This window comes from Ambystoma mexicanum, chromosome 6p, assembly GCF_040938575.1.
Source record: "Ambystoma mexicanum isolate Mex_15411 chromosome 6p, UKY_AmexF1_1, whole genome shotgun sequence".
NCBI lineage: Eukaryota > Metazoa > Chordata > Amphibia > Caudata > Ambystomatidae > Ambystoma > Ambystoma mexicanum.
The window spans coordinates 1,356,516,214-1,356,543,194 of NC_090935.1; the positions used below are offsets into that span (position 1 = coordinate 1,356,516,214).

Here is a 26,981-nt window from a genome sequence, read left to right on the forward strand (position 1 = left end):
TGCTTCACACTTACTATTCCAGATCTAGCGGAAAGACAGTTGTGCAGTTGGAGCTCATTCATGCTCTGGGGCCTACACACAGATCTGCCAATGCACCTAAATCCCACACTATTCCCGAACTCTCTTCACAAATCTCTGCCAGGGATCCCTATTCCTGAAATGAAGCCCCCTGTGACTACATTATCAGTCAGTGACGCCCACAAGCACACCTCTGCCAATTCACATCCACTCTGACACGCAACACACCCTCGGATTCCAGTACCAGGGTTCACTCATACGTCTATCAAATCACCTCAATCCTGACCCACAGCACCCCATTGCTCTTCTAGTACGGATACCTCCTTGCAGCTGCCAATGTAATCCAAGACCGACAGCACGCACCGCTATTTTAGGAATAGGACTAACACTTCAAACTGGAAAAGTATAACCATCCACACCCCCACAAGTGTTACTACCTTTCTCTGTACTGACAGTGACCCACTACATGGATTGATCACACTGACATGACATGCACCACCACCATCTGAATTCTCCACGAGCATTCGGCCATTCTCCTACAGCAGGGAATTGCCACAAATCACACACTAAGGCACACCACTACCTGCAGGTCATGCCCGTCCCTGCTTGCTGACCAAACCCTCCAGGCATTTAGTCAAGCGTTGCAGAGCGCTGCCCTTGCCCATGCAACATGCCCACCACATATTGCACTGACATTCCACGATATGCCCCACATATCGGTGTGCTCCTCTTTCACAACATGCTGTGTCGAAGAGTTCTCTCCAAGGAAGAGGCCCCCTTGTGGATGTGTATTCAGTCCTGGAGGCAAGTGAAGGATGTGACCAAGAGGAATGTGTGTGATTTTCAGTATTTGCCTTTGATTTTATCTCTAAAAGAATGTGTAAGAATTGTGGGTGCTGTGATAGTTACAGAGTTGCGGATGGGCACACCGAATCTGTTTCGCTCCATTTTTTCAGACCTCCATCCCGAGGAACCGATGTGTCTGTTTTTAGTCGGTTTCAGCACTTCTGTTTGATGAAGAGTTCCCACAGAAGGGCCATTTCACTTTTGAAATAACTGTCCTCCGGTCAAAGATGTGTGGTGCTAGAGCTTTCTGTTGTATGATAGGTGTTGTGTTTGCAAATATGCACTTTTCCAAATGCAGGTTGCTAGCACTCACTGTGGCGATGCAGTGGAGGTATCTGCAACTGTTGAGGCAGCATTGCAATTATGTCATTAAACCCACGCAGAGCCGCAACGAAGGAAGTGACTTTTTAAGAAGAGCATTTCGTGTTGTGTGTTGTGTAGTTTGGATTTGCCCAAAGTGCACTGTTTTGACCCACATGCAATGATCTGTGTTCTGGATTTAAGACAGATGTTTAAATCCACCAGTATCATAGACACGGGTGTTTCTCCCCTGGTGGCGTGGCGTTATTGGCTGTGCTGCATTTACTAGCTAGTGGCCCCTTTCAGGTGGCAACTTCAATGGTTGTTGGAGTCTTGCAGTCTGCCTTATCCAAATGTCTAAAGCAAGTTCTAGTGCCAGCGCTGAGGCACATTGTAAATGGCTTAAAGTCCCACACTCCGAGCTACCTAAAAAGAGCAAAAACTCCCCGTTTTTGAAATCGGATTTCAAAATCCAATTTTGTAAGTGTCACATACCATACATGGGGGGAAATGGTTAATTGGGTGTCTGGCTAAGCGGGGAACACACCAAAAAATACTAACAGGAAGTAAGGATTTTTTTTTTTTAGAAAAAATGTGTAGAAACCGGTAAGTATTTCAAACATCCATTGATGACATGCATATGTGATTAACTCCACCTCATGCAAGGGGCCAGATGTCACCTATTTTTTCAAAACAGGAACATTACCTATTCTATTAGTGTACGGAGGACCTGCACTGCAGATATTCACATCACTCATAACAATGTGTACTACAGTAGCGTTACATTAATAAAACATTGAATTACAGTGCTGAGGTAAAACACGAGGTGAGGGGAGGGCACCTTACTGTATTCGAGTATAATGTGTTATCCAAACTCCATGCTGTGAAGCACCCACTGATATTTCTCCAGACAATCTGCTGTTCCCCACAGATGACGCAGAGTCTACCAGTAACTTTTATTCAAGAACATTCATTGAATATGCGTGTGCTACACATGAGGAAATATACACCAAAGGATTGGTGTTCTGATCCTGTAATCCTGTGAGAAATGCTGTCATGCACATTAAGCAAATGCTCTGTTGCAGGATCATTGAAAGATTAATTGTTAAAGCATGCAGCAATTCAAGTTAAGTGACTAATGCTATTTCCATAAGCCAACATTTAATGCATATTGCTTCACTTTAAATGTTACATTAAAGAAATTGCTGTGATGCAATTGTAAATGAAGATTTGTGTGCTTTAAGCACACCAGGGATAAAAGATTGTATTTTGGAATGTAGAAATCATATATACATTGGATTTCTTTTTTTAGAATCAGCCAGGTACACAGGTAGGCTTTTCCCGAACTAGTTTGTCAGTGAATTCCTCACATGGTGACTTAAGTTCACATTTGCATTTGAAAACAAATATCTTGAGATCCAGATCTTGCCATGAACTCTGTTAAGAGCAGGACACTTATCCCTTGATTCATCTAAGAAATTGATTAAGGGAATTGCACTTCTGCAATAAAAGTCCACTCTGGGAAAATAAATAAATATCTATATTGAGTTGCACATTAGTTTTGCGGTGTGTGACTTCTTCATTATTATCGTGTGACCTATCCGTAATGCTTTATTAGGGTGTCTGTTGTTCTATGTCGTAGTAGATTAATCTAGATAGAGCAGGAAACCGGAAGTGTGGGTTGTTCTGGCGAGGTCAGATGAGGAGAGGAAGGAACATCAATAGACCAGCAGGAGAAAGGAGGAAGCAGACAGTAGTGTGGCAGCCACTATTGAGAAGGTGAGGTATTAGTGAGTGCAAGAATATTGTGGTTTATTTGTGCATGTGTGTAAACCTTGGGGTCATCTTCGACTCCACACTCTCTTTCTCTCCACACATATCTGATGTCTCTAAGAAGTCACGCTACCAGCTACACCTCCTCAGAGGGATCCTTCCCTTCCTCTCCTTCCCCCAGAAGCTCACTGTCTCCAGAGCCCTGGTTCTCTCAAAGCTGGACTACTGTAACAGCCTCTATCTAAATCTTCCTGCCTCTACACTTCGCCCTTTGCAACTCATCCAGAACAGGACTGCGAGACTTGTCCTTGGCCTCAAGCCCAAGGACCGTATCTCTCCAGGACTGAAATCACTGCACTGGCTCCCAGTGGCTGCGAGGATTAAGTTCAAAACCCTCTGTATTGTCCACAAGGCCTTCTGGGGCCTTGGGCCAAAATACCTTCAACTCTCTCTTCCTAAATATCTTCCTTCTTGAGCTCTTCGCTCATCCACCTCCAACTACCTCAGGGTCAGCCGCTTCTCCAAGCAACGAGCTGGGGGTAGATCTCTCTCCGCAGCAGGTGCCTCCCTCTGGAACAGCCTTCCTGCCTCCCTGAAAGTTGAGGAGAACCATCTCCGGTTCCGGAAGCACCTCAAAACCTTCCTCTTTGCCTCTGCTTTCTCTCCCTCTCTCCCCTGCTAAAACCACTGAACATGCACCGAATCTGCTACTGGACCACTCACCGATCTCGATCCTTGGCCCAGCCACTCTTCCCTTGCACTGCCTACCTGCACCTCGGGACTGTCTCTGTATCCCACAGCCCCTTCTCCCGGCACTTACCTTGCACTTGGCACCATCTGGCCCTATCATTTATCTTGTATTCTACTAACCTTTCCTGCACTTTCCTTGCACTTGCCACCAGCTAGCCCTATTATTTATCTTGTATTCTACTAACCATGTACAGCACTTTCCCCCTCTCCCCTTCCCCCTGCACTTTTCCCAGTCCCCTCTCCCCTTGCACTTGTGCGGTCTGAATGACACCTGGCCTAGTAGGATCGTTGTCTGTCTCCCCGTGTCCCCCCGCCTCATCGCGCCTTGAAACACTTGTGTATAGGCACGTTACAAATGCCATATCATATCATATCGTATCAAGTAAATGAAGATAGCTTGCATAGTGTAAGGGGTGTTGGTGAAGTGCTTGTGTGAGTGAAAGAAGGGTAAGCAGTAGAAAGTTGCTGGAGTGGTATGTGTAGTGGAGTGGGAGGAGTAGTAATAGTACTGCAAGAGGGGGAGTAGTAGTTTGGAAGGACCAGTAGTAGTTTGGGAAGAAGAGTAGTAGTGTGGGAGGAGGATTTTTGTTCAACTCTTTCTGTTTCTAAACTAGACATTTTGGGAAAATATGCAGCTCTTTTGGCTTCATATGCGGCTTCATTACCATGAGAAATCTTGTCTGCCCTCTTAGTATGGGATGTGCACTTCAACACAGCGATAGCCAATGGGAGCTTTATTACCTTAATGAGTTTATCCAGAAGGGACGCATTTTGCACTGGTGTGCTGTCTGCTCAGAGGAAGCCCCTCCTTTTCCAGCATGACAATCCTGCGTGTACGGTTGACGTCACATAGGCGGAGTCAGAGTACACTGTCACTTCCTCATCCTCATATCTTTTGAGTGCAGCAATAAGCACCACTAACTCTGCAGCCTGCTCTGAACAATCATCATTATGTTTTCATTTCGCTACTGCCAATACTATATCTCTTTCTCCCATCATTTGACACATTTTTGAAGAACCATCAATAAATAGAATTTCCCTCCCTCCCAGAGCATTTTCTCTAACATGGGGAATATCATCATAAACTTCAGTATACTTTGTGCAATCATGTACATAGTCATCCATCGCTACTGGTTCTGCTATGAATGTCACTGGATTCATTACACTCCATCTAACAATTTTGATTGCTGTGTTTGAAATAATCACTTCGTAACAGGCGCTCTTTGCATAGTCAATGTGCTTTTAAGTTTCTCCAAAAGGGTGAATAAGGCATGGGATAATGCCCTTTCATTACTGGGTCTAAAACCCTGCTGTAGTAAGCTAATGATGTATGCCCTAATGTTGTCTTCTGTGTGAGAACTGTTGTAATCACTTCTCCATCTGAATGTGAAAATAAGTAAAACTCTTTGTTATAGTATGGAATTCCTAACACAGGGTCTGTGCAAATCTCCCTTTTCAACTCTTAAAATCCTTCAGTCATCTCGTCTGTCCATGTTATCTCACTTTTGCCTACCTGTGCTTTCTTAATTTCTTTTAAAATTGGTCTAATATACATACTGTAATCAAAAACCCAGTCCCTACAATAATTACATAGGCCTACAAATTGCTCCATTTCCCTCACTGTCTCAGGCATAAGGGATGAGAGAACATACATAGTAGCTCTCGTCTGACATTCCTCTCCCCACCTTACTCATGTGTTGATACCACCTGTGATTTTTTAAATGGGCTGATTTATCAAGGGATGCATTTATATCCTGATAATCTTCTCCAGCATATCTTTTAAGCCAGTTAATTTGTTTGCTTCCTTAAGTCCTTTTAACATTGGTCTAATATGTGTACTGTAATCAAAAACTCAGGCTCTAAAATAATTACATAGGCCTATTAATTGCTGCATTTCCCTCACTGTGACAGGTCTTGGAGTTTTTATGATTGCTTCTGCTCTCTCAGGTGTCCCCTTTCTCCCCTCTTTAGATATTAGCTGCCCTATATAGAGGACTTCTTCCTGGCAAAACATGTAATTTCTCTTTGTCTACCAGGGGATATCTTTTCTGCTAGTATTGTCATTAGCCGAACTGAATCTTCTCGGCATCTTACTTCAGTCTCACCGCACACTAATGTATCAATTCCATATTGAATTATTGTGCTCTCGAGTTGAGTTTCATAGGTCCATCTGAAGGACTCTATTAAAGATTGATGGGGACTCACAGTAGCCCTGAGGTAGTCTTGTATCTTTCCAGCTCTAGTTTCTATAGAAAAATGAGGTCAAATCTTGTGAGTCTTCATGAAGGGGAATTGAAAAGAAGGCCTTTTTTTAAATCTAACTGTCAAATATTTAGCTGTGCATAATATCGTAGCTGGATTCAGAACAAATGGAAACTCTCCCTCGACTATATTGTTTAGGGGCACGTAGATCCTGAATAAATCTCCATGACCCCCCGTTGAGTTCTTTACAGGGTACACAGCCGTATTACATGGGGATTCTGATAGTACTAATATTGCCTGCTGTATTACAGTGGAAATGGTATCAAATATGCCTTCATCTGCATCTCTGGACATGGGATGCTGTTTTGCTCATGGCAATATTGCTCCTGGTTTAAGCTTTATTTTAACTGCTCCTGCTCCACTCAATACACCCACTTCATATGGACTGTTGGTCCATAAAATGCTTGTCACTTTCTCTAGATCTGCCTGAAAAAACTGTGTTTTCTTTTTTTCCGATGCCATTCTCTGTGGTATTTCTCTATTCTCAATTTTCATCCAATAAGTGAAAAATACTAATTCATCGTCTGAATTCTCATCTCAGAACAATTCCTCATCTGTTAAGTCTGATAGTCTATACTTTTCGTCAAGAGCTATTGCTGTTCTGAATGCTCTTCCCTCATCGTTTGTCCCATGAATAATCACCCTTTCATCTCTCACTATTGCTGCCTCTAGTTCCATGGTAATAACCTGTCCTTCCTTGTCATACATAGGTACTTCAGGCCTAAACAAACATTTATCAGGTATTCTGAGTTATTTACCTATCAATCCAGGAAGACATGCCAACCAAACATTTACTCCATACAAAGATACTCCTGGTTCTATAGGAACCCCTTGTAATGTCTTTTGGCCTGTAAATGCTAACATGAATTCTCTTAAATGTATGTAGTGTATCCCTGGAGTGGAGCACACTATCCCTTTGTCAGTGAAAGACATTTTCATGTTAAGTTTTGTCATGGTTCACATCCTAATATGTTAACTGGTGTCTGCAGAGAATACAGTAGTGGCATAGGCACATCATGTTCTCCTATAGAAATTGGTAATGTGTCAGTGAAAGAAACCAAACTTATAGCCCCAGAGAAGCCTTTAAGCATTCATGGTGATCTCAGACATTGGATGCTTTCCCTCTTGAGCACAGGAGCAGGTTGCTCCTGTATCTACAAGGATTGAAAATGTCTTGCCTCCTACTGTTACCCTGACCCTGGGTTCTTCTTGTGGGTCTGGTGTCATGCATAGTACTGAACCGATCAAGTCGGTCTGTGGGCTCGCCTATTGTGGATATAAATTCATCCCTGTAGCTGTAAAAGGATTCCCTTCCACTACTGTCACACTCCCTATCCTCGGTGTGGGTGCTTGTGGGGCTCCTGTATGTGCCTTCCATTGTAGCATTGCTGCCTGTTGCAGTGCAGCATACTGTTGTGTATGTACTTGGTGCGCTTGCTGTGGTTGCCCTTGTGGCAGCTATGATTGCAGCGGGATCTGATGTGGTTGCTGTATTTGCAGCACATGTGTCTGAAAGCATAATACTCTGGTGGTTCTGCATTATATGGTGAAGAAAAGCCTGCCCCCCTCTTGGATTCTGCCAATTTTGTTGCATGCCCCCTCTACTTCTATACATTCGGGCAAGATATCCTGTCCTTCCACAATTCCATCACTGTTGCGGCTGTCCTGCATTAAATCCTTCTCCCCTTAAGGGTTTTGAAATCTGCCTCCACGTCCTCTAAGTCCATTCCCTTCACCTCATGGCCAAAAGATTTTCCCACCCCGATCTATGGGGTATCCTACATTGGTTGACTGTGCAGGCTGTAACTCTTGTGTGGCCACGTATTCGTTGTTCGTCAGTACAACCTTTTCTGAACAAATGTACCCCCTTAAGCTTTCTATTAGCAGCTTTTTTCTTATTCTTCTCTTGTAACAGTTGACAGTGATGTACGATAGTCAACTGTATTTCTGGCCATGGCTTCGCTTCCATCCCTACCTGCTTCTTTATCTGCTTCTGCACTAGCTCGGGCAGACCCTGACATAAAATATGATAAAATAATGGTACTGTTTTATCCCAAGGTTCTCTCGCCTCAAGACATCAACGTTCTTGAATCTCTTGAATAAAAGCAACAGGATCTTCAACCTCTCCCATTTTCCTTGTCATAAACGCGCCCATGTCTGATGTGTCAAGATATTGTACTCTAAGTGCCCTCTATATGTCAGCTCTGAAATTATTTAATGGTGCTCTGTCATGTGTTGTGTTTTGTGCTGTCACACTTGCATTTCCTTCTTGTCTCCAAATGTCGTCAGCTCTCTCCCCTAGGATAGCTGCAAGTAGGCCTTTTACATCACGCACTGCTAATGTAATTTCCCGCTGTCATTCTTTCCAACTCATAAATCCATTTTCCCGCTCCTGCAGTCAAACTAGTTAATTTACATTTCAAATGTTCTTTATCCATTTGCAGCCATGGAATATATTGTGGTCATCCTCCCACTTTCTCTAATAACAGGAATTGTGTAAATCCTGGTCTACAAACGTATCCACCCATGCTTCTTATCTTCCAAGTGGGGTTAGTTTTACCCGTTCGTCTTCGTCCTGGTAATGACCTCAATCTACTTACATAAGACGGGGATATGTCCTCTACACTATTTATTTATTTGCATTTGTAAAGCGCCTAAGCCCTGGGGCATCAAGACGCTGTTGCAAACCTGTTACATGATACATGTACTTAACAGAATACCATTAATCTAAAAACTAAGAAAAGAGGATATACACAAAAGATAGATAGGTAAATCTTGAGAAAAGAGGATACTAACCAAAAAATGTTTGGGGGATTAAAATGTACACCAGTTCGGCCTTGTTATTTCCAAAGTCTGGATTTTGCCATGACAAGTCAAGTAAAAGGGAATATTTTAAGTGTTTTCCTGAAAGGCCAATGTGAACTTTCTGCTCGTAGCGGGGGTGGGAGGGCCTTCCATTGGGAAGCTGCTATGGTCGGGAAGCTCGCCCCTACTCTGGCACGCTTGTATTTAGGTGGGATAATACGGTGGCCGCAGGATGCTCTGGCCAGTCTGGTGGGGTTAGCTTTCATGATTTTTTTGAGCTAAGTATCCAGGTGCTGCGTTTTGAAGGCATTTGTGGGTGATGGCGAGGATTTTAAAGTTAATCCTTTCTTGGATCGGGAGCCAATGGGCCTTTTTTCTTGCTGCAGAGATATGGGGCCTCATTGTGAGTGTGCCGGTCCGGTAACAGTGGTGCCGTAACGGCACCATGTAACCAGACCAGCACACTCCGGGCCTGCGTGCGGCTGCTGTCCCTCCCGCCAGGTCTAATGTGGCAGGCAGCCACACACAGACTTTCTGGGAAGCACTAGCACTGTTATTAATGATGCTGTGCATCCCTCATCCCCATTCCCATTGAGTCCTGTGGGACTCAATAGGAATGGGGATGTATATTTTTCCAGCGCCTGACTTCCAGGAACATTGGGGTCGTAATCCCCCGGTGTTTCCGTGGAGCCAGGCGCCGGAAAAAATCACAACTCCGGCAGCAGCCTGCCAGTTTTACGGGCACGGCTACCGCTGGAGTTGTAATGAGGCCAATGGTCTTTTTTAGAGATGTTGAGAGCTGACCGTAAAGCGTTGTTCTGCATTATCTGCATTTTACAAATGTTTTTCTTAGAGGTGCCTGTGAACAAGGCATTACAATAGTCAAGTCTAGCTCGAGTTATCGATCTAGCAATGGCCAGACAGCTAGTCGGTGTAAGGTATTGCCAAACTACATTGAAAAGTTTAGCTGTGTATGTGGCTGAACAGCCAATGGCATTTACTAGTTTAGTCAGTGAGAGGGTGGCATCGAGGTGCACTCCCAGTGTTTTCACGGAGTCTGAGATAGGGATTTTGATGCTGTCAATTAGGAAGGTTGAGTAGGATGGGGGTCATTCTTTTAGCATCATGGCGGATCCTACTACCAGAATTTCTGTCTTGTCATCATTTAGACAAAGGTTGTTCATGGCCATCCAAGCCTGGATGGTGAGGTAGATCTCATTGATCAGCAGAGAATCTTATTCATGTGACCCAGAGGTAGAAGGATTTGAGTGTCATCAGAGTAATTAGTATGTGATTGTGCTTGTTGTCGTTCGGAAAATGGTATAGGTTTTGGTGTTTTTTCTATTGGGTCTTCTAAATCTGACCACTTTACCTCTCTTTCTATGTTCGGATCTATCGAAAAGTCACATGCGCCCTCTCTTTTCTCTTCCATTTCCTCTTTTTCTTCTCTCTCTAATATCATCAATACCCTTTGGGTCTAATTTGAGTAATAGCTGTCCTCCCATCCACTCATTCTCTACTATTGCCATTTCACTGGCTCTGTCTGTCTCTCCTTTTTGTCTCTTGGCTTCTTCTTCTATATCTGTCTGTCCCGTCTCCCACTACGCTCCTTAAGTTCATTGCATATGGATATATATCTATGTTCTTTAATCTTACTTTCTTCTGTACTATATTCACTACTATACACTGGGGGTGCATATGTCAGGTTAACATACCTTCCACTGATTTTAATTCCTTTAGGGCATATAAACCCTGTTTCTCATCTGTTGTTCTCTTGTCTTCAGAAGGAGGAAGAGGAGTTGGGGGCTTTATGCCCTCCTCTTTATGCTGGTAAGGAAACAAACTCCTTCTTGGGTAGGTCGTCTTTCTCGCTCTGAAACATTTTCCAAAGCTATAAAATGGCTAACCTTTTCTGTAACCTTTTCCCTGAGTATGCAGCATGTAAGAATGTTGTCATGGGTTGCAGTACTGTTCTTAATAACAAACCTTCTTGAGGCCAGGGCATGAATATTTTGTAAGCTGTGCCTTTTACCCATTATGCAAGGTATTTCCTAATCTTAGGTGTGTATCTCAGTCATGTTTTGCACAGGTGTAGAAGGGGAGTGTCCCCCATAATGACAAGTCATTTTTAACTGTCAATACTTACCGGATCTTTTATTCTGTTATGACTTTAATCATTTATGCCACAACAATCAATGTGGGCAAGCACCATCATTCACCACCCATTTCCCAAAGAAGATTCTCCACACGATGCCCAAGCTTATACAATAATATTCTCTTTGCTTCTTCGTTTATAGGTCTATCGATTCTCGTTGTCATGTTGTTTTATTATTGATACTCTAGGAATTGTATCTCTCTATATTTTGCCTCAACTTTTATCCTCTTATGATTGGCACCAATCGCTTGTTTTGAGGGTCTAATAAGAAGCCAAATTATTACTATTGTTTTATGTTTCCACTCTTCACCCTAGATTATCACAGCTAAATACAGTCTTTTGCACAAGTTAACTTTTTACACTAATCTTTTCACAACCCCAAACAAATGTGCACAATCATTTCTATGATCGTCTTATTCTATTTTATTAGTGGAAGTATATCATCTCTATTTTCCCCCATTTTGGAGTGTGCTGCGCACCCTTCTTTGGCCTTACCACAGTAATCCCTTAAATGTGATTATGGTCCCTTCTATCTCCTTGAGAATAGAAAACGAGATAGCTCTCTTTACTCAAACCCCATTATGTTTCCCCACTGTTATATATTTATTTTCTGCATGCAGTATAGTCCCTCCCCTTTGATTTGCCACTTTCGATTTTCTACTCATGTCCGTTGTTCAGTTTGAATCCCCAGGGTATCGACTCTTCCCCATTCAACCACTTCGCCTTCAGTCTTGGGGACACCCATTGGGATCGTACAGGGATTTCTTCAAAGAGGCACCTGTCAACCGTCTTGAGTTACATGTGTTTTTCCTCCCAGCTCTCCCCGGAAAACTCAGCAGTCTTCGGGCTGATGGTGGAAGATGTCAAAAATCTGAGAGGCTAGATCTGAACCATCCTCTGCTACCAAATGTGCAATGGCACCCGGTGTGTTCCACGTGCTGGATGGGATTAACACAATAAATAATCTCAGGCCCAAATAATCGGAAATACTCAAAGAATATGCAAAGTACTACTTTATTATCAGCAGAATAAAGTAGGGAAACCTGGTAAGCAAAACAGATCGTAGCTCACACATCCTCAGTGCATTTTGGTTACACATACGGCTTTATACCTCAATGTACATAAGTTATGACGTCACCCTATATGGTTAATATAAAAACCTATCGAGCGGAGGGACTGGTTATGGGATATTTGTACATATATAATAAATAGGTGTTTGTTACATCATGGGATGCCCCCAATCGACTATGCATGCCTTGAAACATCCTCTAACCACGTAAAATACAGATAATAGCAGAATAACAGCAGTGAATAGGTTACTGCAACATTGTATGGTCAACCATTACATAGGACCTCATGATTGGTTGGCACTGTCTTCCAACCTTGGACTTTCGGCTTGTTAGCAGCATGTAAGCAAATCGGAATCCAAGTGCGGGAGAAATATGTCAGACAACTGCCTTTTAGCCAATTAGCCTTCCATCTCTCATCCGTTAGGTCCCAAGCCATGACTTCTTCTTTGTAGTTGACCTTGCTGACTGTTTTCTTCCTCGGAATTTTAAAGGGAGTGACGGTACATTGCTATCTTCGTCTGGAGCTTTATGAATATGCCTTGTCTTCTGGTCCTAGACCACTTGTGAAGAGACCATGATTTTGTCCATTCTGCCGTTCTAATAAATATTATTTGATTTTATTATGTTGGGTGCTATTACTCTCATCAGACTCAGGAGACTTAGTTGCTCCATCCTGCATGTGCTTTCTGTGTCTTTAATTGTACAATACTTGCCATTTGCAAAAGTTCACTCCTTTACTTGATCTAAAAGAAATATGTTCTGCATACATGGCTTATCGTCTTCGACTCCTTTCAGGCCTTGCAGTTGCTTCTTGCTGTGACACCCTTGACTCATAGCAGGACAAACACCCAAACACCCTTGGTTCGTACACAGATTTGTTAATCCAGTGCCTGCAGTGCAACAGCCTTTGCTTTCCATCTCGAGGTTTCTTGCACAATATCACATGATGCGGGCATCCACTTTCTCAAAATGGCAGCTCAGTGAATAGGTTTTTTTCTTGTTCACATATATATTTACTTTGTTTCTTCAGTTACATCTTCATTCTTTAGCTTTTCATGTATCGTCTTCAGTGCGTCTATGTATCTTCTCTTCTTTGTGACACCACTTTGCTTTTGTCCGACCTTACTTATAGCTCTAATTCCAGTGATGTCTGCAGACTTCCGTCCGATGCGTCACTTCGAGGATACATTTGATACAGTTGTCTGAGCGCATGACATCTCTCACATTTTACCTGGTGTCAGGTACAGTGCCCTTCCAGTATGACGTAGGTGGGGGGCGGGCTCCATGGATGATGTATGCATCTGCTTCACTACCACACAACACCCTCATCACCCTTACTACTGAAACAAAACCTACAAACTTCCTGGATGGTGCATGCCCACATCAAGTTGCATCAAATTGCATCGTCACCCTCAATTCCCACTGGCTCAATATCAACCCCAGTCACTCACATGGTACTATCCCCTCTGCTCTGAAAACTGGACAAATGTTACCACTTCTCAAGAAAACATTTCTCGATCCCACACTCCCTGAAAATGAGCACTCCATCACCATTATGCCATGCCCCACCAGTATCATGCAACACCTCATCACTACCCAAGAGCAATAATCCATCACCACAAACAACCCACTCAGCCCCTTCCAACCTGGCTTTCAACCTGGACACTGCACTGAGGCCGCTACACTTCACATCCTCGATGACCTACATAACCTCATTGGCAAAGGACACACAGCACTAGTACCCCTCGACCTCTCTCCAGTCTTCGACACAATCGACCACAAAATCCGACTCAACATCCTATCCCACAGGATGACACTCTCTGGACCCGTTCTCAACTGGTTCACCTCCTTTGTTACTGACAGGATATAGTTTTCCTCTATGCCTCCTTTTCAATCTGACCCCACCCGGTCAAGTATGTGGTCCCGCAAGGCTCCTCCTTGTCTCTACTCCTCTTCAAACTATATGTTGAATCTCTTGCACAGACCGCTAGCAAACACATCCACTTCCACCAATACCCAGAAGACAGACAAATACACTTTCAAATCTCACACCCTCACAATTCCACATCCTCAAAAGCTGTATCTCCATCATCACCACCTGGATGGTATCGCCCTTCCTCAAGCTCAACCCTTCCAAAACAGAATACCTCCTCATCTGCCCCCCAGCCACAAACCCAAATTCATCCCCTGGATCAAAGAACTCACCACGGACACCCTACACATATCCCACTACATGCCTGTCGAATCTCTTGGCTTCTCCATTGACCGGGACCTTTCCTTCACACACCACATAACTCCTGTCACCAAAACATGTAATATACAACTACAAATACAACTCCTACGAAAGATCAGACGCATCCTTCCTCCTGATGACTTCCACACCACAGCCCAAGCACTGGTTCTACCCAAGCTGGACTATGGCAATGCTCTTCTCACTGGGCTCCCCAGCCGCACCCATGTCCCCATGCAAGCCATACAAAACGCAGCGGCCAAACTCATCCGCCAACCAAACATTCACACATTACCCAAGCTCCCGCCCAGCTCCACTGGCTCCTCGTGCCCCAAAGAATAGCTTTCAAAGGACTTTACATTATTGTCAAAGCCATCCACCACAAAACCCCATCTTACCTCTATGACCAACTCAACCCCATCAGCCACACTAACACCAGAAGAGCAAGCCCGCATCTCCTACACATTCCACTCTGCAAACTAACATGCAAGCATTTACCCACTGGACACCCAGGGCATGGAACACCCTACATCTTCTCATCTGCACTGCACCCTCCATGACCACTTTCCGAAAGAGCCTCAAAACATACCTGTTTCCCCACACATAACCATGCCCTTCCATCTCCCCAGCTAACACTCATCTATCCTAATCGTTCTATCCTATTTCGAAAACATATATCCTCTGTTTCACCTCCCACCTTTTTAACCTCTGAACCTTGTAAGGCACTCTGAGGCCCTCTGGGTAGGTGCAGCGCTGAACAAAAGTTCAAATGAAATAAAATGAATAAAATAATGCTGATGGTTGTCTGTGGATGATGCAGTGTTGCTTCTGTCCTGTTTTACTTGCAAAGACGTCCTTATTCTCTCAAAATGAGAAGTAAGTGTGCCAAATGACTTTGATTGCAAGGCATTGCAGGAGGAAGTGTCTCTCTCTCTCTCTGCTTCTACTACGCCACACTGTTGACAGATTGTGTCCTTGCTAAGTAGCGCCATTCCGATTTCCAGTTTGTGGTCACTCAGTGTGTTTGCCTGTGCTTTGTGTGTGTTTTTTATTTTTTTTCTGACGTTAAGTACTCTGCAAGTTTAAAGTTGTGCCCTAGTGGTCTGTAATGTTCTGTCATGTTTTTTTTGTTTCCAATACACTGTGTATTTCATCCTTCGATGCTTTTCTAAGACTCTAGCCAATTCCTCCAGGGCGTGCATAGCAGCAGCTCACTGGTACTGCAACAGCAGCTGTGGGATGAGGGAGGATCCGGTAGTGTCCTGAGCTGTGCCCCTAGGAAACATGGACCTGATGCACTAGCATAAGCAATGGCAAAGGAAGAACATTGCGCAGCCAACCCCTATGCATGTAGAGGAGTCAGCAGATGGATGGATAGCTGTGGCCAGATGGTGTGGGAAGGATGGAGTGGCGAATAGCCATTGCAAATGTCGACACGTTTGTCTTCAACTGGGTGGGCAGGAAAGTCACCAGAGGACAAGGGTGTTTGGCATGGCAGGAGAACAAAACAGCTGGAGGGGCGAGATGAGGCAGGAGAGTGTGTCTCAGAGGGAGGTGCTTCTGGCATGTCTGGGTATCTAGAATGGCTGTGGCTGCTGCACTTGGCACAGTGGATAAAATGCAGCACATCCAGGAGAATCTATCTATCCAGCGGGAATGCGGGTTTGCCCGCCGTCCATCGCTTCCTGTGTGTGTTAGCAATCATAGAAAGCAAGAAAGGGGTTCCGAGTCCCTAAGTGTTTACAATGCAGTACACAATGGCAACAGAGAAAAACAAAGTTCCATTATTTCGTGCCAAAGGTACCAACAAACCCGTACGCCAGTGGTTACAGCGTTGCACCAATTGGAGCAAAAGGTGCAGCGGGAAGTCAAGCTGGAAAAAAGTGTTTGGAACATGTTGCTGCTGTGAAATTGCCAGGCGCATTAATCAGACCTAATCGCTCCACTGTTTTCCTTCATAGGATTCTTCGATGTCACTCCCCAAAAAATGCAACATAGATATGAAGGGACTCCTGCACTTCGAAGAGAAGGTCCAGAGGCTATTTCAGTGCGATGGGATTTCCTGGAAGCCATGGAGCTCGGTGGCTCAGGTAATCTTCCTTGGCTAGCAGCGCGCGGGCATCCAATGAGTTGGCCCATAGAGGGTAAGAATTGATTTGACATGTTTTTGGTCATGCCCTTTCAGAACAAGCAGTCTCCAAAGGCATCTAAACAGCACTACATGTTTAATTACAATAATGGTTGCCCTGAGCCCCTCGTCACCAAGATCCTCTTTATCCAGGTCTGTGGTTTTGTCATTTTTAACTGCTGGTCCACCAATCCCAGCATGCAAAGTACGGCTATCTACAACGCGCGCACTAGCTACAGCTGTGTCTGATGATATGGTATGAGTTGGGAACTGTGCCATTCAGGTATCATGGCCACTCCAAATAATGGCAAAGGTGACGATGCAATAGTATTGTATTTATAGTAGTAGTAGTAGAAAAATAAATGTATTTTTTGTTATGATTGCTTTGGCGGGAGGATAGCTCTGGGACAACGCGCTCGCCTTGGCAGCAAGATGACATGGAGCAACACAGTGTCTGCGAACCGCACATCGCCATGCAGCGCTCCTGCTCCATTGTCTTCCACTGCTCAGTCCATTGCCTTACTCTGTGGGCCCAGGGAGAGAGATCTACAGCCACCCATGCGCCTGGGCACCACTGGTGCTCCGCCCAGCAGATCCTCCTGGGGTGCGCCATACTCACCCGCTGCGGGGCTGCCCTTCCCTGCCAAACTCCATGCTCAGTAGGGACTGAGGGGGAAATCACAAAACAGCATTCTTACACCCACAAATCCCAGCTCCCGACCCCAGCACCCCCGTCAACACCTCCTCAATGAAGACCTCAGCACTGAAACTCACACTAGTCAATGCACGCTCCCTTACTGACCACACCCTATCCTTAGCAATTCCTCCAGGATATACCATATACCGACAAGACAGACCCAAGGTGAGAGGAGCAGGAGGCTCGCTACTAGCAAAAGACTCCTTACCCATTAGACTGTTCAACACCTCCTTAGAGGAGAGCGGGCATATGCTCTCACTCAAGATGACCACCTCACCCACCAGCACTTTCACAATCCACATCATCTACCGCCCACCCGGACCAATCCTCCCCTTCGAGGAAAACCTCCCCCACATCATAGGAGATAACATTAAAGCCTCATCCCAAATCATCATCCTCAGCGACCTCAACTTATGCCTCAATGACCCCTCAGACCACCAAGTCACCTCTGTCTCCAACTCTCTGAAAGCCCTTAACTTCAAGCATCATGTCACTGACCCCACTCATAACAAAGGCTGCACGCTCGACTGGATCACTGACCTCAACTGCCAGATTACCATACACTTCAATGCCCTATGTCCCTGGTCCGACCACAACATCATCTACTTTATCATCCATCACCCAAAGACAGCAAAGACCTCCCCTCTCGACCTGCCTCCCATGCTCACACGAAGCTCACGAAAGCACACTAAAGATCGAATTTTGCCATTGCTGGTCATACTGAATCTAGAACCCCACCACCTATGAGACTCTAACCTTCTAGCAGGAACCAACACAACTATCTTAACCTCTGCAGTTGACACTGTTGCCCCCCTGGCCCAAGGTAAAGCTAAACCTACTAGACACTTGAACTCCTGGTTCACCACAGACCTCCAAGATCTACGAGACAAAAAACAACTAGCAGAATCTAGCTGGTAAAAAAAAAACTCAGCCTCCACCAAAATGGTGTTTACCAAGGCATCTAAAACTTACAAGCAAGCCATCATCTCTGCCAAATCCACCACGTTCAATATGAGAATAACCAACGCAAAGTAGGACTTCAGAGAAATCTTCACCATTCTCACAGAGCTCGAAACCCCATCAACCCCACCCACCTCCATCACCAAGGATGCAGCCTGGTGCACCAACATCCAATCAGCAATGCTTAGCAAAATAAACACGCTTCATAAGAAAATCCCAAATAAACTAGAGACATTACAACCCCAGCCACACTCCACTGTCACCAGCAACTCCCCACAGTTTTGATGTAAAGCTGTCACAGAGCCGAAATCCTCTCCATCCTAAAAAGCCTCAAACCATCCAAATGTAAAGGGGATGTATGGCCAGCCCCTATCATCAAGGACTGCTTTGAAGCCCTTGCACCGCTCCTTACCGCTTTCATCAATGCCTCCTTTGCCTCAGGCATCGTGCCATCCAGCCTCAAAGAAGCCAGGGTGCTCCTGCTTCTAAGAAAACCCTCCTTAGACCCAGCAAATCCCTAAGACTAACATCAAATCACCACAGTCCTATTCCTACTGAAAATCATCAACAGAGCAGCATACTTGCTGTTGCAAATCTACCTGGAAACAAACCACATCTTGGGACTGTGCCAATCCAGATTCCGCCCAGGCCATGGGACTGAATAAGCACTATTGGACCTAAAAAATCAGATAGATGAGCTCAGAGACTTAGGGAAGCCTGCCCTTCTCCTCCTGCTTGACCTCTCTGCGGCTTTCGACCTGGTCAACCACAAAATCCTTTACCACCATCTCACCACATCCAACTTCTCCCCTAAAGCCATAGCTTGGATTACTTCCTTTCTAGAGGGTAGAGTTATGAGAGTATTCGCCAACAATGCCTGTGCCCCCCCAGCTCCAATCCCTTGCGGAGTACCACAATGCTCCTGCATAACCCCCAGCCCCTACAACATCTTCACTAAACCCCTCTCCGACATTCTGAAATCCCTAGGCATAGCCTACACCAACTATGCCGATGACACACAAATCCTTCTACCCCTTTCAGGCAATTATAAAGAAGACTGCAATACACTTGACGCATACACAACCATCTAATCCTCGAGGGCCACCAATCACCTCTGCCTGAATGGGTACAAAACTGAAATCTTGTTGGTAGGTGCCCCTGGAATGCTTAAGAAACTCAGCCCACAACACACAGCATTTAAAATCGCCGAAAACATGATACCCATCTCCACCTCAGTGAAGACATTAGGCACTGATGCCTCTCTCTCACTGACTCGCCATGTGAACGCTATCGCCTCATCTGCTGCCTACTCAACCAAATTGATCAACGCCTCCAGACCATTTCTATCCCAAGACAGCTCCCTGACCATTGCATGTCAGTTATCGGCTCCAAGTTTGACTACTGCAAAATCTTATTTGCAGGCACCTCCCCCAAAATATACAAAAGCTCCAAACCATCCAAAATAGTGCCCTTCGAGCAGCACTCGGCATCCCCAAACGGAAGCATATGTCTGCTGCTAGGAGAGCGGCACACAGACTGCCTATCTGCAAGAGTATCACCTTCAGAACCCTGCCCATCACCCACAAGTGCCTGTCCACACTGCCCCCCTTACCCCTTACCTCTCCAAGAAAATCTCCAAAGCGCACTCCTCGAGACCCGCTAGAACCCCCGACACACACTGACTCTGTCTACCCAAAGTGAAACACAGCAAAGTTGTAGGTTCTAGCTTCCCAGACATCGTTGCCAAACAGTGGAACTCCCTCTTACACTCCTTGAAAGCGGAGCCCTGCTAATGGGTCTTCCGGAGAGGGTGGTTATTTTTAGCACGTAGTTTTTTTACATTCTGGGGTATTTGCAACATGTAGAATATGTGTTTTTTGGACTGCTGGATAGTTTAAGGTTGTAGAGTGTTGGAATATTAGTGACATGTTTGATGTACATTTGCATTCTGGGGTATTTTATCTTGCCCAGTGAGGTGTATTTGCAGTATGTAGAATTTGCCATTGGATCTTCGGGTATTTTTAAGTTGTAAGGTACAGAAATATTTGCATTATATATGGTGCACATTTTTACTCTGGTATTTGTGGCATGTATGGTACGCATTTATACTCTGGGATATTTGACGGCTGTGCAGTGCTAGGGTATTGGCAGCATGTAGAGTGCATTTGTAGGGTGCTGGGGTATTTGTTACATATGGTGCGTATTTTCCCTTTGGGGTATTTTAAGGATGCACCCCGTGCTGGGAGGTTTGTGGCATCTATGATTTTGCACTCTGTGGTATTTAAGGTTGGGCAGCACTGGGCTACATGCTTGCTGTTTCTGCACTCTGTATTTGCAGGCAGTTTGTGTGCAGCGGTGGGTATTCGCAGCAGCTGCTACTTTGGGTGTATTGTGGACACTCAGATCTTCTGACATTTGATACAGTGGCTTCCGCTCCTGGTTTCGGAAACCGCCGCCTGACAATGTTTGACAGGGCCAGGGGGTATTCTTCCTGTGGGACTCTCCTTATGTGTCTGCTGTCAGGACACCCGGTTGAGTTCAGAGATTGGGGTTGCCCGAGGGATGCACAGGCAGCAGGTTCCGCTAGTGCGTGGGTCAGAATGATCGCCTTCCATTCAGTATTTGGGCCCAGGTGTTGAAGCATAATGTATCTCTGTATATGGGGCGTTGTACTCAGACAGCATAACATTACATGTTTTATGTAAGCGCTTTGTATATATTGCCTGCTTTCCTGGGACAGCGGCTTGGGCAGCCTGGTTGCCCATAATTTTAGATCGCGGTGAGTGAGCCTTTGCTCAAACCCTGAGCAGGTCATGACATTCTCAGTCCTGAGGCAGCTTCACTGCCCTTTTCCTACTTCTGCACGGAGTGAGAAGTCTGGTAGCAATTTAACGACCACCTACTTTGTTCTTTTGTGGAAAATCAGCACAACGTTTCCAGTAAACTGCAGCTGTTGGCTTGTTATGTCTGCAACCTTTGGCTCTCCAGGTTTTGTCAACTAAAACCACTGGGATCCCTGAACATTGACTATGCTGGCTTAGGCTGATGGGAATTGTAGTCCAAAACATCCTGAGAGCCAAAAGTTGGAAACCCTGGCAACAGACTGACACCTCAGTCGTTTTATTGCACTGCAGTAGGCATTGCTAAATAAAGGCCTGAGTCACGGCTCTAGCTAGCTAGTAAAGTCAATTGGTCCCCTGCAAAGAGCACTGGAGGTGGGGCCCCTCTCATAGGCCTAGCCCCACTGTCAGCCTCTCATTGTTGACATTCTGAGCTCAACCTCTGTTCCCGCCCTGACAGATCGGTTTCTCGTGAGTGGGTTTAAAACCTCCCTTCTGGTGATCTTGGGATAGAGATCCTCATGTGATCCGTTCCTATAAAATGACGCTCCTGGCGCCGAAGGAAGCAGGAAATCATGATTGACCTCCTCTCAGCCAATTAGAATCACATGTGCAGCAATAATTGTATAAGTTGGCAATTAATTGCCACATGAGTAGCATATGCATGGCAGTGTCCCTGCCTTATGTTGGCTTTACTGTGTCTAACTATGTCATAAGATGACCCCCTCCAGGGCATATTAAGGCAGCTCCATTCTTAAAATGTGGCTGGGATCTAAAAAAGTCTTATGTCTGCTCCGGTTTGGTATTTCGTGAAATGCAAGCTTTTGTGTGTTTTATACTCATCCGTCACTTTGGGTGCTAACAACGGGGTTAAATGTCATGTTATGGCATTGCGGTAAAAGGTCATATAACATCACTTCGTCCGATGTCATCGGGTATGGGATGTCACTTCCACTACCCCAGGCATTTTGGTGAAATGACGTCCTTGCCTCCTAACACTGTGCATCAAGGGTAAAGCAAACATAAGTGTTATTATTTTAGGCAAGTTTGCAGCCTGCCACCCAGGGTAGGGGGTGGAGCCCCCCACCCATAGTGGTGGGCTGCCATGGGATTTTACCCTTTTATAATGCAGGGATTGCTGGGCCCATCTTGCAGGAAACTCTGGGCCCTGTCTTCCTCAGGATCAGACTGACACATAAAATCGCTCCAGGAACCAATACAAATGTGCCCTATGATTGCAAGTTGCAATTCATTACCTTTTGGGATAGACTGAATACTACCAAAGGGGGAATTTTTGCTAAAATATACAGCAAATAGAGTGTTGTCAAGCATATTTGGTTAGCAACATTGGGTAAAACGAGTGCAGCAACCCATCAAACTGACCCACTTTGGCCAGAAAAACTGGTCCACAGTAGAATGTTGGGCTTGCCCTTTGGGCATTTCCCTATAGGCCAGTGCAAGCCTGGTCTTCCATGGCTATTGCTAGGGTGCCCTCAAGTTGAGAGTTGTCTTAAGGTTGCTTTCTTCCCTGATCTTTGTCTGGGACTTCTGTGATTCCCTGGCACTGTTTGGAGTGGGGCTGATCAGGGCTGGGACTCGTGGCTGACCTGAAGTAGGCCAGCTGAATGGTCTGGTTATGCGTGTATCCATAGCGCCTTGCTTTACCCCTCGCATGTTGGTCTCTGTGAGGGATGCCCTCTACACCCTCCTCCCCCTTTACCTCCGTGTGTGGGGTAGCTTGGCACTCTCCGTTGATGGCCACTGCACCTGCTGTGCAGGGGGAACTCATCCCTTTTCGGAGAGGCCATGGAAGTAATGCTCTGATTACATACCAGAAATCTTCATTACGCCTTGTCCTACTCTTCCTCATCACAGTACTAACACCCTCCTTTCCTCCATGGAGGTAAGGTTGTCCACGTTCCTTTGGTATAGTCAGGAGGATTATGGGATGGGCCAGGTGCTTTTCACCCTAGGTTATGAGGAGCAGGGGCCAAAAAAGAAAAATAAGCTTTTTGGGAAAGGGTTCAGTTGGAAGGTGGATGGCCTTCATAAATGACTGTAATGAGGTGAAGTGACTTGGCGCGTAGAAAGAGAACCAGTAAGTAGCTTTTATTGCTAAAACCCAGAGCACAGAGCAGCACCCAAGAGTTCCTCTCAGCTCCCCGGCCCCCGTCTCTGTAATCCAACTGCCACCCGTTCCCATTGTTCCAAATTCCACCCTGGAACCTAGAGCTGCTCATAGATACCACACACCTTTCCACCTTCCACCAACCTGGAACCACCAAACACAGGAGCACACCCATCATAATGTCTCCCTTCAACTGCAACCACCCTGTCCAAATTCCAAATGGAGCCATCTTCCACCCTCACAGAACTAGATAACAACTCTAAAAACACTCTTGGGCTCCGAAAACGTCGACATCCCCTTAGACCCATGGTGCCCTTCTTAATCCTTACCCACAACCCTTCCGGCAGCTTGATCTTGAACCGTGTCATTTTTCCCAAACTCACATCATAACTCACAATACAACAGAACTTTTGGATTTGTCATTCATAGCAAAAGGAAATACACCAGTAATTTATCTTGGCGCAAATAAGCGCAGGCACAGTTGCAACTTTTCCTACAGTTTACAAACGGAGTAGAGGAACTCAGTGTCTCCGTAGTGACCTACACTCATGCGACAAAGAACCAACCACAAAAGACAAAAACCCTAAAAAGGCTAATAATCACCAAGTAACCCCGATTTGGTCGCGAAGGTACAGGCCTATGATATCTCAAAAAAGTTCCTCAATGTTAGAAAACTGTTCATTATAGATATCAAGTACCACGCAGACCACTCCTAGAATAACCAATAAGAATGGCTGAATACTTGGAAAATAGAGAGGAAGAAGCCAACAACTTATTCTCTCCCAGAGGTAACAATACCCATGCTTTCAGTTCAAGCACCCCGAAAAGAGAGGACCTTAGATACAAATGTGTGAAACTGGGAAGGGCCTCTAGTAGAGAAATAGATAAGTATTGGGAGATAATCTCTTTGAAGAATTACCTATCCAAAGAACAAAAACCAAGAGGACTTCGCATTCTTATTTTCCCAGACTTTAACAAAGATGAGGACAAGGATTTAGCAGACAACTGGGAATCAAACCTCAACCAATGCTCAAAACAAATGTTGGGAATGCTAATTGAACATGCGCAAAGAGAACACAAAAGGGCAACAGAACAAATAGATAATATCAAGCAAGAAATCAAGGAAGCAAAAGCTCTTGATGTTACAAAGGAAAAGAATTTTCAGAAAATGTATGAAACCCTCAAAGAATACCAAGATGATAAGGTGTACACGTTTCAGGAGAAATATAATAAACTCACTAAACAAGAGAGAGCACTCCCAACACCTCACCAGCAAGCTCGGAAGCAGAAGATGAATCTGAAGGACATTTGGATGCAGTGCAGGGGACAAGTAAGCCAAAAGGCCATGGTTTCCTGAACCAAATTAGACGCTTTAAAAGGGGAAATAGGAACATTCTGACTAAACAGGTCCGTTTTCAGATGAACAAGGAACCAGACACCTCACAGAATACATTCGGAGCAGAGGCAGGAGAGGATCAGGAGACTAAAAGTGCTTCATTTACAACAAGAACATTATTCTTTGTGTGAACCGTAATGACACATTAAAGGCCCGGATTTGAAAAAGGCGCAGGTTGTACGCCGAAACATGTGCCATCCAAGAGGGGCTGAAAATTAAAAATAAAAAACTTTAACAAATACAACAGAACTTTTGGATTTGTCATTCATAGCAAAAGGAAATACACCAGTAATGTATCTTGGCGCAAATAAGTGCAGGCACAGTTGCAACTTTTCTCACATCATAACTCCTCTTTTTTTCAATTGTGCCTCCATCAACTTCCCTCTCAATTGCTCACTCATCTCCATCTCTCCACGGTTGTTTCCCACTACCTTGTTAACCCAGGAAGGATTGAGACCTGTGTTGGCTTCCCTTGCTCTCACAGGTTTGAAAGGCAAAAGCCCTGTGACACCACTGGGCACCACCCTCACATTCCACTACATCTTCCTTACAGCATCCTTCACATCCACACCAATCCTTATCGCTTGTTCCACACCCACTATCACTCTATTAAATTGCTCTATCAACCCATTTTACTGTGGCCTATACAGCAATGTGAATTTCCATTGTATTCCCCTCTTCTCAGCATAAACAGCCATCTCTGCACTCTTGAACTGCGACCCATTGTTGCTCACAACCTTAGAAGGGTATCCTTCCCTCCTAAAAAGCTGTTCCAAGAACTTTATCATTTCTCCACTGGACACCTGCTTGATCCACTTCACTTCCGGCCACTTAGAAAAATAGTCAACCAATACAATCATGTACCTACATTCCTTTACAAGTATTTCATAGGGCCTTAGTACATCCGCCGCAACTCAAGCCCATACGCCCTCAGGTGGTGCAACAGGTAACAAATCCTGTTTTTGAACTTTCATAGATTTGTCACAATTTCGGCACTTCCAACACTCCCTTACTTCCCTCTCAGCCATGACATCCATCGCTGCCCACCAATACCACTCCCTCAATTTCCTCTTAGTGCTCGTAATTGCTGGCTGCCCTTCATGGGCCTTATTTACCAACCTTCCTCTAAACCTTCCGGAACCACCAGAGCCCCTCCTCTCAGAAGCAAACCATCCTCTACCGTTAACGCTTCTTTAAGGTCCCAATATACCTTTTAATCATCCATCACCTTCTTTTTATTGAGGAAGCACCTCAAAACCTTCCTCTTCGCTTCTGCCTTCTCTCTCCCTCTCCCCTGCTAATCCTGCTTAACTCCCCACTGAATTCAGCACTAAACCTGCATCTGGGCCACTCTCAGCAACCTCGGTCCAGGGCCCAGCCACTCTCCACTTGCACTGCCTCCCTGGCTCCCCCTGCACTGTGGGACTGTCACTGTATCCCTACAGCCCCTTTCCCAGCACTTGCTCTGCACTTACCTCGCACTTGCCACCAGCTGGCCCTTTTTATTTATTATTTATTATTTTTTTACGCTACTTACCTTGTACTGCACTTCCCCCCCACCTCCTCCCCCCTGCACTTCCTCCTTTTTCCCCTTACCTCTGCACTTGCGCGATCTGAATGACACCTGGCCTAGTAGGATCGTTTGTCTGTTTTCCCCTTGATTCCCTCCCTCCCTGCCTCGTCGCGCCTTGAAACACTTGTGTATAGGCGCGTTACAAATACCATATCATATCATATCATATTGATATTTTATTTCTATCCCGTTCGTAAAGTGTTTCAGAGCGCGACAAGTCAAGGGAGGGGAACAGGGGAGAACAAAAACAACGATCTTACTAGGCCCAGTGACATTGAGAACACGCAAGTGCATGGGAGAGAGGGAGGGGAAAAGTGCATGGAAGGGAGGAGAAGGGGAAAGTGCGGCCATCACTTCCTGGTTCACTCAACCTCCTTGCCAAGAGTCCCATCTGACTCCAACTCACTCTTCCATTCATCCTTACCTCCAACTGCATACTCATCTACAAACACCTCTTCAAGATATGCGGCCATTTCATCTTCTTCCTCCTCCTCCATCCTTCCTCCGTCCACTCCCTCCAAGAGCGCCCCGGACAAACATTCTGCAACTCTGTTCTGCACTTCCGGCATGCCACCCGTCTCCATCCATCCAAATCCCACCCACCCTGGAACATGGAGTTGCTCATAGATATCACGGGGAAGGCTAGGACTGGGCATAATGAACATTACTGGTAAGTAATCAGAGCAATCTGTTGTACTTTACGTTAAAAATAAATCTCTATCGAAAATACGACAGCAGGGTCAATGTTAGTAAGTGGTGTTTCACAGTAGCCACAAACATCGAGAAACGAACCCGATTCCAAGGGGCCAGTTTCCCTTTTGTCTTTAGTGCTAAACTGGTGAAAGGCGAGCTAAGGGTTAATCAGAACGAGGGAGCATGTGTCTGCACTGACTTGGCAGCATGCCTCCACTCTGTTGTGGGCAGAAGTCAAATGTACTTACCCATTAGGTCTGTTGTTTGGGTGCTAATTGGTACTAATTAAGAAAGGTGTTTTCACTGCAAACTAGACACCTATACATCAGCATTAAGGGCGAATCCATCTGCTCGTGT

The 26,981-nt window shown here is 45.2% G+C and overlaps 1 protein-coding gene across 1 annotated transcript in view; it reads left to right on the forward strand.

Annotated features, from left to right (window-relative positions):
- FREM1 (FRAS1 related extracellular matrix 1) overlaps window positions 1-26,981 on the forward strand; it is a 1,195,879-nt gene that overhangs the window by 1,136,935 nt on the left and 31,963 nt on the right. The window contains exon 34 of the mRNA XM_069626057.1: window positions 16,171-16,299. Coding sequence (XP_069482158.1) covers window positions 16,171-16,299 — 129 coding nt within the window. The remainder of the gene's footprint in view (window positions 1-16,170; window positions 16,300-26,981) is intronic.